At 48.1% G+C, this 16,030-nt stretch overlaps 3 protein-coding genes across 3 annotated transcripts; 1 reads left to right on the top strand and 2 right to left on the bottom strand.

Annotated features, from left to right (window-relative positions):
• Positions 1–507: 507 nt before the first annotated feature.
• ANOM_006609 (Zn(II)2Cys6 transcription factor) lies at positions 508–2,382 on the bottom strand (the record flags this gene model as incomplete). Its single annotated transcript, XM_015551865.1, has 3 exons — positions 508–621; positions 676–1,479; positions 1,573–2,382. The coding sequence occupies 3 exons, from the start codon at positions 2,380–2,382 to the stop codon at positions 508–510; spliced, it is 1,728 nt and encodes a 575-aa protein (XP_015405075.1).
• An 8,116-nt stretch (positions 2,383–10,498) lies between these two features.
• On the bottom strand, positions 10,499–12,508 carry ANOM_006608 (putative MFS sugar transporter; the record flags this gene model as incomplete). The annotated part of the gene is made up of 8 exons (XM_015551864.1): positions 10,499–10,734; positions 10,785–10,883; positions 10,943–11,043; positions 11,100–11,298; positions 11,349–11,436; positions 11,491–12,037; positions 12,098–12,372; positions 12,437–12,508. 8 exons carry the CDS (start codon positions 12,506–12,508, stop codon positions 10,499–10,501), a joined length of 1,617 nt encoding a protein of 538 aa, XP_015405084.1.
• A 1,549-nt stretch (positions 12,509–14,057) lies between these two features.
• Positions 14,058–15,291, top strand: ANOM_006607 (uncharacterized protein; the record flags this gene model as incomplete). Its single annotated transcript, XM_015551863.1, has 5 exons — positions 14,058–14,349; positions 14,410–14,565; positions 14,643–14,965; positions 15,027–15,093; positions 15,158–15,291. 5 exons carry the CDS (start codon positions 14,058–14,060, stop codon positions 15,289–15,291), a joined length of 972 nt encoding a protein of 323 aa, XP_015405076.1.
• Positions 15,292–16,030: the final 739 nt, after the last annotated feature.

The following is a 16,030-nucleotide window of genomic DNA, read 5'->3' as shown; positions in this document are numbered from 1 at the left end:
TAGATCATGGCATTCCGCATAATCATGCTGGTATCGTGGTTTGCACACTGATTCTTTTATTTTCACGAGATATGTCAATAGTTGGTCAATCAACCACTTTGTCATCTATGTCTATTTTTGTTGAAGAAAACGCCCCAAGTCTATACACCGTATGTTCCAAAGTTAAATGTTCAATTCCATGTTGGAGGTTCCCGCAGATGAACAGGGCTAGATGATATCCAGTAGCGAGTAGCCTCACGGGATGATCTCAACAGTATTAGTAGTTCCACGAATAAGAATCATAGGGTCCGGCCCCGTTCGATGGCTGTCCGCGCCCTAACGCCATATTTATCACTTATTCACAACGCAGATTCCCGACCGTCGCTAATGAAAACCAAAGATTGCGAAGATGGTGCCCTCCTTGACCATGAGAGGGAAGTTTTGTGGGTAGCAGACGATACAATCGTCTTCCGTAGCCACCAGATGGGCCAAAGCCTCGTTGGTCGTACTGAGCGCTTTTGTGCAAGATTAGGGGAGGAGGATCGAGGACCGAACGTCCTCCATTCTGTCTATCCATCCATCAGGGAATGCGCGTTGCTTAAACCATGCCTTCTCCAGTTCTTCCAGGCCCTTTTCAACGTTCTAATAAACAATTAGTATTCATAGAACTAGTACTGGGGAGTCATTGTGTCGTACCTTGAATCCGAACCGTTGGAGGTTGATCATGGTTTCACGCACAAATTTCTGCTCACGCTCATTACGAGTCTCGCGGCCTGCGGTAAACAAAGGCCACAGCACTGCCAGCTGGCCAACATCTTTGGCAAGTTTCCCAATCAAATTCAAGATTCGCGACGCAAGAATGTCTAGCAGGGCTCTTTGGGGAACGCGGTCTGGGCGGTCTGCGTCTGCGACCTTATGTAAGTAGACAACGGTCGCTTTTTCGTAGGACTCGATACAGCCAGCATATTCCAAGACTTGTGGGTAGGGATATCGCTGCAAGCTCTCGTCGTCTAGTTCGCCAACTTCTTGGATACACTTTGGAGCATTGAGTCGCCACTGGACTAGCCGTCCCATGAGATCCTGGCACAGTAAGTCTTGCTGTTCAGGGGGTAGCTGCCCCTCGCTTTTTGCCTTGCCGAAAGAACTGATAGCTGCTTGGATCTCCATCATCTGAGACCAACACTGGCGAAGTTCCACGAGAAGGGGATTCTCGGCGGGTGTATCCGCCGACAAACTTGGGATACCCAGGTTATATTCCCAGCCGCCACCATGCGTTCTCCAGTAGCTGCCCTCAACTATAGTCCCTTCGCTAGTGGCACAGGCGCCTGCGACATCAAGGTAAGAAAGGAGAGAAACAAGAAAATGTCGAAGTGGGTGGTTCATTTCGGCTTGGCGTTGCGCTTCTTTGGCCGGATCACTATTTGGATGGAAAAGTAGACGATATATTTCACGAGCACCTTTCAGATGAATGTTCCAGTTATGATTTTGGGAGTCCATCATCTGGCCAAGTCAGCTTTTATTCAGAACGACATAGACATGAGTATCGTCAAGGGGTATTTGCAGATGCCGGGGCAAAAAAAAGAAGCGACTTACTTCGAAAAGAGAGAGTAATAAACAAGTGGCGAGGTCGGTTAATTGCAGGTTCTGGTCGGGCTGCGTATACCGAGTGCGGAAAGACTTGACCACCTCGCCATATTTGCCCATGGCCCGTTGAAAGTGTAGATTCCGTTGTTGGCCTCTAGATGTATTTGCGAGATGTAATGCTCCCAGTGCCTGCATCGCGTTGGCCATGGTTGGCGATGACCGGGCCAGTTCGGGGAAATATCGTCTGTAAGGGTTGATGTTGATTGAGTTATCGTAGATCAGTAGCAAGGTTGCCACACTGTCGATAAAATGAGTATAATAGCGGCCATCCACGCAATCTAATGACGAAGACATGAAGACGGCTGGCGAAATGGGTTCCTGGAATCGATATTTCATCGGCTTCGATTCCGGGATGGTGGTTGGGGATATTACTAGCGCATCGTAGGATTCGTCCTCTTCGCCAGGTTCAATTTTAATCAATTTATTGCCATCGGTGGGATCCAGGACATGCGAGATAGGCTTCTTTGGCTCTCGCTTTTTCGGTGGTGAAGACGAAGACTCCGGCGCTTGAGGTGGGCCATAGACCTTGAAGGTCATCCGGCCTTGCGTGCCGTCACATTCCAGACCTAAACGAGTACAATTCTTGCACGAAGGTGAAGCCTCGTCACAGCGAACATGACGTCGACGACATGTCGAACAGCCGGTAAACCCCCGGTGGTGCCATCGGCGAACCCGCTTCCGTTTCTCAGGCGCGGGCGCAGATTGCGGGGTTGCTGAAGGAGGCTTTGCCTGTGCGCAGACTACCGTTTGGATCTCCATGAGGTGAGATGCGATTTGTAGAGAAACCGTGGGGTTGAGACATAAAGGCGAACGAGAGAAGTAGGTCCAGCCTGAGCGAGGGATAGCCAGACGATAAGGACTAAGGGTTATCACCTCCTTGACGAAAAGAACATTTGGGGGAGAGGTGGCAAGTGAGACGTAGATATGTCAGAGGAAGAATAGGACGAAACGAGAGTGAGTCTGAGGATAGGTACAGCGTGATAAGAATAGTAGTCGACGTTGTCGTCCAAGTCGTAGTTGAAGAGGCGAAATGGGAAAAGTTAACTTCGTCAGAGACTCTTTTTCAAAATTACCTTTAAATTGCAATTTAATTAAATTGGGAACCTGAATTCATTGGAACCTTCCAAAAACAGGCGACAAGTCTCAATCATTGGCTCCAGTGGGGTCTTTTGCAACGTTTGATTGGTTTGACCCCGTTTGGATTTGCGGGCGACCGAAAATCCTGGAGGTGAGAATTTACTTGTCGTCGTCCTTTTCTTCTCCTCGACGCTTCAAAATTTCCCACCCATGGGCTCTCTTGAGACTTGGGGTCCAAGATATGCGATCAATCGACTCCGTACTATCCCTCCCCCTACTACGTACTCCGTACTTGTCTCAATTTCTCACATGCAGATGGATCATCCACACCATTCGAATTCTAAAACCCACCGCACGACTCAAAAGCGGAGTAAAAGAAATGCTACCATAATGTCTGTGTGTCGGTGGTGTGGTCATACTGTGCTGGTGTGTGTGTGTGTGGTGGATGCTCCCTCCACCCGGAGCCTTTGGTCCAAAATTCTCCCACGACTGCTGATCGACCCTAGTGGTTGATCATATTGTTCTCTAGTACTCCGTACGGAGTACTGCTGCTCTTCATGATTTCCAGTCCCGCGGTCACTGCAGTCCTTAGCTGCAGGCAACTCTCTCCAGTGTTAGTGGGATAATAACCTTTCATCTGCAGGTGGAAAAAAATACCTCATCACATCTGCCCAATGGAACGGCCAGTTACTCTGGTTCAGTGACTTCATCCGGGACTGAGTAGTCTGGGCCACTGTTTCTCGGGTCCCCACAGGATCCACTTGCCACGATTCCAACCGATAGTGCTGCTGGCCTATAATTTGGTGATCGTCCCAAAGCTAAGGATTTGGTTTCCCCTGACCAGTAGTGATGGTCATGGGAGGAAGCCGAGGGTGTGGTCTCCAGAAGGATTCACGCCGAGAAGTGAACTAATGTTGGCTATCACTAGCGCTAAGTACTGGATTCATCCACTTTACTAAAACGAGTTGTCACCTCGTGCCATTTCATTCGAGAATTCCTAGACCCGCCTCCCGCGTGGCCTTGCCTTGATCGTTACGACTAGAACAATGGCATTTATCCTTGTTAGTACATTGCAAAATGGGAAAAGATACCAATATCTCCTGCAGTCAAAACTCCGATCGACGCACAAAATCGTGCTGGGAATATGTGACCGGGTCCCTGGCTGCAACCGGAATCTGCCGCCTTAGTCCGCCGCTCTCAACGAGAAACTCTATGCATGGCTAGTATTCGTGACCGAAGGACTACCGATAGGCATCCATGCAATTTGATGTTTGCGATCGATCAAGTCCGACCTGCCTAGTATTTGTTTAATAAAATCTAGCGGCATTCGAGAACATATCGCACGCAAGCCGCGGTTACATTGAGCGGGTTCCGCGGTACCACACTACGCGAGGGAGTTTTCCTCCGGTTGCCTCCTAGTGACTTGAACCTAGTATGCCAAGAGCGAGCTTTCAACTCTATCATGCAGTTAGACAGTCATCCGTCCTTGGTACCGTCGGGGGCTCCCACCGGCACCGGCTTTCATTCAATGGCTCAAACTGAGGATCGACCAGATCTCGAACCCTTTGGGCATAGCATGGATTGTTTCACTTTTCATACACATGAAGTGGGACGATAAATGAATAAGATTCGGCTATACCATACGTATGTCAGAGGCTTTGTAACTTTAATTATCGACGGTCCCTGAGAACGTGGGCGAGATTCGAGCATTAACAATCAAGACGTTGTCACTTGCGACGGTACGGAGGACTGCTGATCCTGCGGCCCGTTGCTGACCATCAAGGCTTCGGTGAGAGTCGCTAACTTTGACCCAATCCGTGGAACTTCTGCTTCGTTGGCCAATAGTAAAGTCATTTGGCAATCATTGCGTCAGGGTCAGTTCATTTCCTATAGTCGCTCCTATTATTTCTCACTATGCCACGATCGACGGTATTTGCATTAGTCGGCAGATGGCCACATCTGGGCCCATGCACATCGAACTTGCGGTATCGTGAAAACTCCGCTGTACCGTAATATGGCACGACCTTTGATGGTCAGGATCACCACCATCGACACTCAGTCTGCGCTCGAAGATCCCGGAAATATGGATCAACTAAGGTTAAATCCATCAGCTACCCTTGGCTGTGCTCATCTTTCACAACCCAGGTACCTTTCTCCGCCAGAGGGGTTGATCGCCAATGCCATCCCGCGGGCGGTCATGCCTTGGACCCCGAAAATCCTCCGTCGACACTGCAATATTCATGCATACGTTGTGAAGAGTATAGGGCCTCATTTATAGATCACATGCTCTGGGTTCCCTTCGCATATGATGGATTCCAATCTTCTAGAAATGATTTTCCACCGCGCGAAGCGTATACTAGTGGCTCGCCCTTCACCCTTCGGGGACTGTCCGTACAAGATCATCGCGGGTCACATCAAATAGGCCTTCACGTTTTGGGTCTGTGAAAACCGATTACTAGCAAAGTCGATCTAATCTAGTTTCTAACCATCATAATTTCGGCGAACATGTCCATCCTCAACCCAAAACAGTCTCAGGAGGGGACAAGAACAAAGAGCGCTCAAGCCACCAGAAAAGGGGCATACGCTTATCTATGCTGTTCGGGGAAGTCCTATCCTACGACTTCCCCGAGTGTCAGGCGACTCCACTATTTTCCGGAAGATCCTGGCCCTCACGTGCTCCATGGGACCCTATTCCACCGGAATTGTGATTTCCATGGAAGAACGATTCCACTGGAAAATGATCCTAAACTGGCTAGGAACGGTGATACTCCATATCCCGTCCCATCGACACGTTCTTCGACTAATCAAACCTCCCACCAGTGAACGATGGGACAATTTGATCAAATATGCTTCCATTACGTATGCCCACGTTCTACCGTTCCTTTCATCATATCACGCTTCTTTGGTACGGTTTCAACCGTCTATTACCCTATCACCTGGAAACAAAGTACGAAGCTTATTTACCAAACCATCCAAACGTCTCATTGAATTCGGCCGCCATCGGACAATGTCGGAAATAATTACTAAGATCTACCGCAGATGACAATAAGGTTGTGACTTTAATGAACTGAACCACGGACCACCATGCTCCGTGAGAAGGTCAATGGGGCTGACATAAGGACTTCAGTTGAAGAAGAAAAGCTTTCCGTCCCAACAAGCCCACGGACCAACAGCACCGCTGCAAAACAAGAGGTCTGAGAGCTGAACCACTGTTGACTGGGCCATGGCCACGGGTCGGATGAGATGAGGTTAGAGTGCTCCGCGGCCTAAACCAGAATGACATGAGTCTAAAGAATTAGTTGTAAGGTAGCTACAAACCTTAAGATGTTAGGAGAAAGAACCGGGGATAGCCTCGGGTTTGTGCATGGGCAAACCCAATGATTAGCCCCGGAAGGGGTGATATAATCAGGTAATATGCATCGACGTTCAGCTCGGGAACTGGCAGAGATTGAAAGAGCTCATTCCTATACGGTGATCGTTGAGCTGGATACATTATCTTATCGTGTTCGAGAAGTTGCTAATTGGTACATTAATTAAGTGCGTGGTTCTAATAAGTAGTTATTTATAGATACCCGATATGGGGATGTGCATATCTTGTATATGAATCAGGCAATAGTATTTTTCACTATGAGAAGGTCTCTTCCGTGTTATTTCTGTCTTGACCATATTACCACAGCTGCAAGAAGGAAAAGAGAGGGGGGGAAGCCACATGTATGGTCTAGACATGTATGTCCCACTACAGCATATAGCTCCTTTCATACGGAGCAATCAGAGAAGAGAAAAGAAGGAATAACGCCAAACCGAAAAGAGAGCAAACGATAGAATGGAACCTTGGACCTCCTACCGAACCTGAAGTATCCGCGTAAGGATCAAAAGCAAATATCGCAATCTCAACAGTACTACTAGCTCGGTTTCCTCCTATGCTGCCACCACTACTTGACTATTGTCGGCTCTACCTGGCTATACTCATCTTTAGCGTGAGTAATCACCGTCCCTAGTAAAGGTCGCTCGTGATACCCCGAGACACCGAAGGGAGAAGCCCGACTTCCAGGTCGATCTCTTCTTTTTAGGACGTATTCACCTGACACAACTGATATTGGAGGTCGGAAAGCGGAGGGCGCGGAATTTGGCGATTTCCGTGAGGCAATTGGACGTTATTTTCCAAGTGTGCGTAGCTTAGTTGGAGAGCTGCTTCGGTTATTGAAGGTCTTGGGAAAGGGAAGTTTAACATACTACTCTAGGCTACCTAGATCACGACGAATATTATGAGGCGAATACCTCCAGCTCCTTTTGTGTTTTATTTACCATGAGTGAGGTGCCCTTGTAGACCAGTCCAGATGATATCTAGCCTGGCGATTCCACAGGGGTTTAAGATGTTTGATGTTGATATGGAGGTGCATCGGGGGTATTTCTGGCCGTTGGGAATGTACGGTAGATTAACTCGCATTCGAGTCAATAGGGACTAGAAGCCAAATACCTACGATTTCAATGGTATGCGTAAGTAATCAGCGATATGACGAATCTAGTGATACATCGAATCCCAATGATTTGGCACAAGACACTTCACCTTACCATCTTGGCATACCGTCGGATATCGCTGTACGACTTCCCCGAGGATGCTTCGCATGGCGCGCCTGCGACATTGGCTGCAACACTCCTATCTTTAATCTATATAGAACAGGCTTGTCTCCACACGATCCCTAATACTCTATAGTCATGTGCTACCTAGTAAATATACCTGTTCTATTTATCTATCCCGTACAGATATGAGCATTCTTGGCAACGCCTCTAAGACGCTCATGATTACCACATATGCACCTCGTATACCCAAGCTAATGCATGCCCTTCAGCTTGAACCAGATTGCTGAAACTCACTCTTACATCCAATCCCGTGAATGTTGAGTACATCTACTGTGACCAGTGAAGAGTCAGTAGCAGTCTTGGAAGGTTTGACCTTTCCCTCAAACTCCCACTAGTCCTCCTCATTATTGGCCATCAGGAAGTTTTGAAACATGCATCCTCATCCCTGCTTGCAATGATGACATCCTGGGATAAGAGTCTTCTACACTCTCTGTATACATAGGATACTGTGCAAGGAATTGAAAGAATGTATTTTTCAAGCTTTGACTAGGGTCAATACAAGATCGATATGTGCACACTATTCCTCAGCTTTGTGTTCAAACTTCCCGTGACGGTATCTCAAGACTACTACTCTAGTTACTTTCCTTAAAAAACTGTAGCATGCAAAAGCGTAAAAAGATATTGTAGAGAAAGCATTAACTGACATATATTGAGAACATGTTCAACAGCAACTATTTAATGTGACCATCAAGTAGATTAGTCTGCCCGTTTTATGGGCTAAACTGGTTAAAGGGACAAGGTTATTTCTTTCTTCTCGTATAGCCATTCAGACCATTTTCCACGTAGTTCTACTGATATGCTATAGGTCTGGGTTGCTGATGGTCAAGTTCATCTGATTAAGATTCTACTTACATCGATATGTTTTCACATCTTCTGATGTGGCACGCACCGCTCAAGTGTTTGAGGATACATTGCGCCTACTATCTATTTATGATTTGTTGGAGGGTTCGTCTGGACCCATACATAGACTTCACCTCAGTAAGAGACTTGCGTGTCGAAGCCAGCAGTCTGTGTCGTCTGCGAAGCCCCATTGTCCTGGCCACACCGATGACAGGTGACCGAACACATCCCATTCCCTCTAATTCAGCCTAGCCATCTCTATCTATCCCGATACATAGGCAAAGCAACTAGATGAAAACAAGCGAATTCTAGGTCCAGATGTTCATAAGTGTTAGCTGATACTGTTGAGCAACCTTTGCCATGTAAAAAAAGTTCTTATTGCATAGAATTTCCTCTCCTTAACCCCCTTTCCTTATAGTTACCCAACTACTTCTCAAGTATACAAGATTAATCGCCTGTTATCAGCCCTACTTTGGACCATGGTATACAGACCTGACTTGGGAATCACTGATGCCTTTGGTAACTTGGGTTCCCTGGTATACATATGCCTCCTGGCTCATTTGTGGCATTTTCTCGTCGTTTTTGTTGTTCGTGAGTATGAACTAGAAGATAAATAGAGCTTGCTATCCCCCTTGCGGTAATCTATCACAAGTCTCAACGAGTGGTACATTAACTGTGTACAAGCCCAACCCTACCTCAATAATGCATGGTCCCCTTTGACCGGGCAGGGAAGTCTATGGGTATCACTACATCCTAAGATTCACTCCATCCTAATAACCAGCTCCGAATGAAACTTCTCATCCTACCATTCCCCCCCCATCCTCGCTGCACCGTCGGCCTCTCCACGATACGATCCACTCACTGCCTCAAGAAAGGCAAAGCCGCCACCTCACCCTCCGAGGACCCAATAGACCGATGCGTCCGAATCCAAGCCCAAGCATTGATATCAACAATGCTATACTTCCCCTTACCGGGTTCAATGAGGTACTCCCGTGCAATACCATTACGCTTCTATGATAGATACCTTTCCAGACCGTGGTAAATGCGGAGAACCTCGCCTTTAAAGTGGCTCATCGCATCTAGAGGAAGGATATTAGTGCTTCTTCGCGCCTAAAACCAAAGTAGGATATACACATACGAGGATAATTGATGTTGCTCAGGAAATATATGATATTGCCCCTGGATCAGTTGCCCGAAGGCATGCCAGAAGGCCAAACATTGATAAGCTTCGCTTTGTTCAATTGGATCCGAGAACCAGAGATAGTGATCCTTGTCGACGCTGGAGACGAGGCAGAGCAGTTCAGCGGAGCATTCCATGACCGGGTAGGTGGGTTTCTGGTGTTGTCTACTAGAAGGGGGATTCGGCCTGACGATGGGCCTACTTGGTATCGTGTGGTTTTCTGGAGCGGTGGAAGGTTATCTGTTGTTGGGTTTGAATTTGAGGAACCATTTTTTCCTTCTGTTCTTTGGTGTCGATGTCAATGAGGCTGGTTGTGCCGCAGGCTTCCTGGAGCTCTTCCAGAAGGATGTGACTTTTCGTCAGTTCGGGGTCAGGGGGGTTATTAGGTGGATACTCTTGATTCATTATTTATTTTGCCTTGCAAGGGGAATATCATAGGGAATCTATTGTAAATTTTTGGAGGCTTTACCTTGACACTTTTGACGGGATCAGTCAGCGTGGAAAGACATTGTTTAGGCAGTGTCGGAGCCTCAACAAGACGTTGTTAGTTAGCAATACGAGGAATGAAAAGTACCCCGATCAGGGCAGATACATTAATCCCAAATATAACCCAATGTAATCCCGCTATCTGGAAGGCGACGCGGGATGGTTATATGGCGTCGAGTAGAACGAAGCGCTGCGATGTTAGCATCATGGCCTACATACAAAAGCGATTAGAGGATACAAGGCAGTATCAATATTTAGAAAAGCGTGCCACGGTAGCTCATCGCACTATCTGGCATAAATTAAAATTCAACTGTATAGCCTATATAAGATTCCATTCATCTATGCTGTAGTGTCATTTCGTAAAGATCGTATGAGGTGCAATGAAGCCTCGTCATCGTGGTCCCTGAATTGATTTGGGACGGCAAGTCCTAGGCAGTTCTAATAATGCCTGGTAAGAGAGCGTCATAAATGTTGGACTCTAATGGCCCAGTTACGGGTCAGAAGAGAGCGCAGTTAGTAGCGACTGGACAGCCGGTTTGGCCAGCTATTAAGGGTCTCGGGAGGAATTGCTTCCATATAGCCCGAAGGAGATCACTTGAGCTTAGAATGTATGCAACAACACCTCATATTAGACTTCGTAGCCCAGGGCTTTCATTCAATCCTTGGCGCCTCGTGGACTCCCTCTGTCACTGACTTGTTACCAACTTCAGCACCCTTGACCGATCCGGTAGGCTCAGAGCTGTCTGATCTTGCGGCCAGGTCCTGCTCGAGTTGGGCTTTCTCCTCGTCGGTCGCATCAGTAACGTGAACAGCGACCTCTTCTCCAAAGTTCTTTGCGATTTCCTCGAGTGTCAATCGCGCAGTCTCGGGGAAGAAGTAATAGATCACTGCGAAAATGTAAGCGAGAGCGGAAAGTCTGACGGGCATGATAACCTACCTGGAATGAAAACAACCGACCAGCAGATGATAACCAGATAGTATTTCCAGCCGGCATTGTTGAAACCCATAGGGGCGGTCTGCAGTAAAATGAGGGTGGCTATGACCAGTTAGTTAATGATAAGACTCGCAGACGCCTTTGTAGGATATCTAACGCACCAGCAAATTGTCCGAAAAGGGAGAATCCCATGCCAATTGGGCGAATCTCAGTCGGAAAAATCTCCGAGACATAGAGATACATGGTAGTGTCGCAGAAGGTTCTGCAAGAAGTAAGTAATTGTTCGATAGGACGATTGAATAAATGGCTGGCACTGACCCTTGGAAAGCCAAGTAGAGGTAAATGAAGAAAATACCAAACCCGTTCCCAACTCTGTTCATGGTGCCTGCATATTCAGCGGTCATAGCAGCCAAGCATGAGGTGGAGATGATGATGCCAACAAAGCCAGTGATATACATGCCACGACGTGAGTTGACCTTGTCGTGAAGCCAGGCGCCAAGAGGATTGTATATAATACCTGGCGATACTGTCAGCGTATAGCCCTTGAGCACTACCAAGTCCTCTTACCAGCTGTAGTCAGCCAAACAGCACTAAGAAGCAAAGGCATGCCCCCGGTCATTCCAAGGTTGGTGTATAGAATGACGGCGTAGTTGTTCTACTCAGATCAGTATTTTAGTACAAACTTCGCCTCTGGAAACGTGATACTCACAATGATCAATGGTCCACCGAATTCAGCGCCCCATTGAGTAAGGAAGCCAATTGCCATTCGCTTTCTGTACGACTTCTTCCGTAGGACTGCGTTCCACACGTTTCCATAGGTGGATAACCTCTCCGCCTCAAGGCGGATCTGCTCCGCCGTCTGGAAATATTCCTCTTTAGCAACCAGGTTGTCGGGATCATCTGGCGACTGTCGAAGCTTCTGCAGCACGATCTTAGCTTCCTCATGCTTCCCTTTGGAAATCAGCCATCGGGGGGAACGAGGAAGCCATGGTGAACCGAGAAGCAGCACTAGAGCTGGCAGGCACTGGAGACAAAGGGGAAACCTCCATCCGAAACTGCCCAATTTTCCTTCAGCGAAGTAGCATGCATAGCCGACCCAGCCAGCAAGCATGTAGCCGAAAACCAGGAAGATCGCATGATGGCCGACCAGCCAGCCACGGCGGAAAGCACTCGACATCTCGGACAGATACATGGGACAAACTGTCACGAGAATACCGATTCCAAGACCGCACACAAACCGACCGGCTTGGAACATTCTGAAAGGCCGTTAGGGAATTGTCTCTGGAAGAAGAAGAAAACATTGACGCAATACATACTTTAGAGAGTTCGCGCCTCCCTGAAGCGCCCCTCCAAACATCGAAAAGAAAGCACCAAACTGAATATTGACCTTTCGACCAAAGTAATCGCAAGACCACATTATGAATAGCGTGCCAACAGCACCTCCAGCACTGAAGACGCCATTGGCGGTGGAAATGGCTGGTGTCGTAATCGTAGCATATCCCGGTTCACCCTCTTGTGGAAGGTTGAAGTAGGTATACCACCCTGGTTGACCGATCGTACTGGAGATGATTGAGGAGCAATAGCCATAGGTCTATACAGGGGCCAATTAGAATGCATAGCACTACCAGACAGCGATTAAGTGAGGCAACGCTTACCATTGAACCAACGGCGACGAAAATCGCGACCAGCTTGTTGTAAGTGCTGGTCTGGGACCCGAACGTACCCATGATGGACAGGTCGTTTTTCCCTTGCAGGGATTTGCACTGAGCCGAATGCGAATTGTTTCAAGGAGCAGGACAAATATGACAGGACAAAACAAATGCGACAGGGAATTGATAGGTCAATTGAGATGATCAGAGGATGTTCACTTCACTGACTTCGTTCGTACAATTTTGGCGTCCCTCAAGAAGCTCCAGGGGGAAGAAGAAATCTCGTCGAGAAAGAGCTGCGAGCTACTGTCAACTAGCCTCGCAGGGGATCAACACACCAGCTTCGAGACTGAAATTTTCGACAACCACTCAGTAGTCAGTATAACGATCGGAAAACAGCTTTTGCAAGCACCCACTCCTTTATTGCATTAGTCCCTAAAACCTAGTACTCATGGCGGAAAGCTGCAAGGCCACTATCAGTACTAGCAAGGCGCATGGCATGGTGTGCATTGGCGAGGGTGGACCGTGGAGAATGTTTCGGGTCCACCCTCTGTCAATATCGCGACTCCGAGAGGTACCATTTCTGGATTAGGTGTTAACTGGATGACGAGACCGGCACTAAACCCTGACATGGTGTGTGGGACATTTTCCTCGTCGCCTCGTGTCTCTGGATAGTCCAGTGGTTGTTGTGATTCGAGGCGTCAGCGGCAGAAAGCCACTAAACTGCGTTCGGGAAGCCGTCGCCCGTGACTGTTTCTTTCTTTTCCCAAATAATTAATTCCTGCCTGAAATCTCCACCACCTTCCCAATCCCCTCACATTCTATGACTACAATTATTGAACAATTTATCCGGACCATCGGCACTCATGCCATTAGTCCAATTGCACAACAGACTCGAAAATGATTATTCACCTGGTCAATATGTGTCCTACACACACTGGACCTACTGAGTGCTACTACGGAGCAGTTCCGGCCAGTTGATACGGAGGGAGGCTAGTTGCTGATGGCCGCAGTGATTGGCATGATCCCTTGCCTCGCTATTCGTCCATTCAGATGCATGCTTTCGCAAATCCCATACTGTTTGGTTGCCCTTAAAACTTGGTATGACCGGGTTTCAACCTACTCACCCTATTGACAAATCCTGCCCAGACGCTGGATTATCCTTTCCTTCTACGAAATCTAGTACGCGTCTGTGCTTCCTTTAACGAACTTACACCCGTTGCAAGGCCCATTTTCTCCACTTGATGCCTGCACGTTACAAAGTACGCCATACGTTGACTGTCATGTGCCGTACCGTTAGCTGGGTCCCTGTGTGGTCCTGAGTGTTTTATTCGAAGCTGAAGCCTGCTCCCCCTCAGCCGACGCCGTCCCACCTCGATGTTTGCGCCCCTCCAAATCTTTAGACTCAATGGTTTGGGGGACAGGTGGGTGTCGGATGCACGCATTAAGCTTAGGAAAGCTTGCAGAAAATTTAAATCTTGACAACCTTACCGCAGAGCAGCTTACCTGCTACATGTAAAACCGTCTTTCACGCTATCCTTATTATTTTCTTACACGCTTTTGAGATATACTTTGCCGCGTGCATCCGACCTCCCCTTTACAAGTAGACTGGATCGCCGTTAAAATCATGGGCAGCATTTCCCCCTTCGATATCCCTTTCGACGAACTTCCCAACCCCAAACAGGTGTGGGTGGGAAAGCCTGGTAGTTATGAAGAAGGGCTTGGGAAGCTAGCCATCCTGACCCCCGAGGTGGTGGCTAAGGCCGCTTCGACCGAAATCAAAACTGGTCGAAGAGTCACGATGGGATGGGATTTAACAAAATTGAACTATCCTAACCTAAACCGTCAGCCATGTCAGCACAAGATTGTCCCACTTCTGGGCGGAGTGGCCTATGATGATATCTACACAATGAATCCTCGTGGGTTTTCAATGTACCTGGAGCGTGGTATCGGTCACATCTAATAGATCGAGCATCTAGAACAAAGTAGTCAGTGGGATGGACTGCGACACTTCTCTCAAACTGTCCCTGGCCAGACCGAGCGTGTGTTCTACGGCGGCGTGACAGCTGAGGAGATCAATGACCGTAGCAACGATCGGATTGGTATGCAACACTGGGCACGGGAAGGTATTGCAGGTATGGATCTTCCCATTTATCCTTGGTGTTCTCTCCTGTGGCTCTCCGAGAGTATGAATCTCATTCCGTGATCATAGGTCGCGGGGTCTTGATTGACTACGCCGCATGGGCTGAGAAGAAGGGAATCACGTACAGCACCTTTTCCACTCATCAGGTGCGACTATCAGACATCCTGGAAATTGCGAAGGAATGCAACATCACTTTCCAGAAGGGTGATATCCTGTTTGTTCGTGTTGGAGTAACCAGGGAATGGGACACTGTGATGACGGATGAACAAAAGAAGCAGTACTCTGACAACCCGAGCCCAGAACATGCTGGAGTCGAAGCCACAACAGATATGCTCCGGTGGCTTTGGGACTCGGGATTTGCAGCGATTGCCAGCGACACTATTAGCTGGGAGGTACGACAGTTCTTGCAGTATATATTTTTGGAGACCGTTGACACTAATAACATTGTGACAGGTCTACCCGCCCCAGTCTGATGTGTTCCTGCATGAGTATGTACTCGCAGGATGGGGAATGCCAATCGGTGAGTTGAAAATCTGAGCGGCTCGGCAAAACCGTTTATGGATCTACTCTAATTCATGTGCCAGGCGAGCTCTTTGACCTCGAAGCATTGGCATGCATCTGCCAGGATCTTCAACGATGGAGCTTCTTTGTGGCATCGGTCCCGTTGAACATGCCCGGTGGCGTGTCATCGCCACCGAACATCATGGCTCTCTTCTAGATGCATCACCTCTGCTGAGATCGGGTCTAGGCGCCACAAAAGTACCATCTGCAACAATCCTGGATCGTACATTTCTAGCGCATCTTAGTGCGGAGAATTAATAGCACGTATTATAGCCACGGCCACCAAGAATGAAACAGAACAAAATAGAGGGAAAGAATCAACGTTCAAAGGTCCGCGGGAGCAAGGAAATCAATAACCTTGCTACATCTTTCTCATAGTGCATTACCACTGGCCCAATTTCTACCTACCGCATACTTTACCACAGTACCTTTTGGAAGCGTTGACTCTAGACAATTGGGAGTGCAGCGTCCCCATGGTTCCAGGATGCACATCCACACTACCCCTGTAGTGAAGGGCGTCAGGGGCGTCAATTTTCCTGACACTAGCCAAGTCGAGTCACTTCAAGCTCCGGTTTACTTTGACTAATGCGGCTGGGCAAGATATCAGGTGGTCGTGCTGCATACGGAGATTTCCCGAGAATTAATATCAGGATGTCATGTCATTCCCAAGCTTGACCCATCTGCTGAGACAACGAACTTCGGTTAATCGGGACTGTGACGAAGGCGCTCGGGACAAGACCAGAATCCTTCGCCCGTCCCTCAGGGAGAATCCGTTTTGTAGGGCCACATCGACATATCATTACTGGGTAGGGCTTAGTTGTGAAGGGTTACAGCCGATTAGCGTCTCCACTTCGGGCGGGAGGTGGATTCCGCTACGGTTCCAAAGAACCTAAAAG

This window comes from Aspergillus nomiae, assembly GCF_001204775.2.
Source record: "Aspergillus nomiae NRRL 13137 chromosome Unknown contig00224, whole genome shotgun sequence".
In the NCBI taxonomy this organism is placed as follows: domain Eukaryota; kingdom Fungi; phylum Ascomycota; class Eurotiomycetes; order Eurotiales; family Aspergillaceae; genus Aspergillus; species Aspergillus nomiae.
This window is presented reverse-complemented; position numbering and strand designations above follow the sequence as displayed.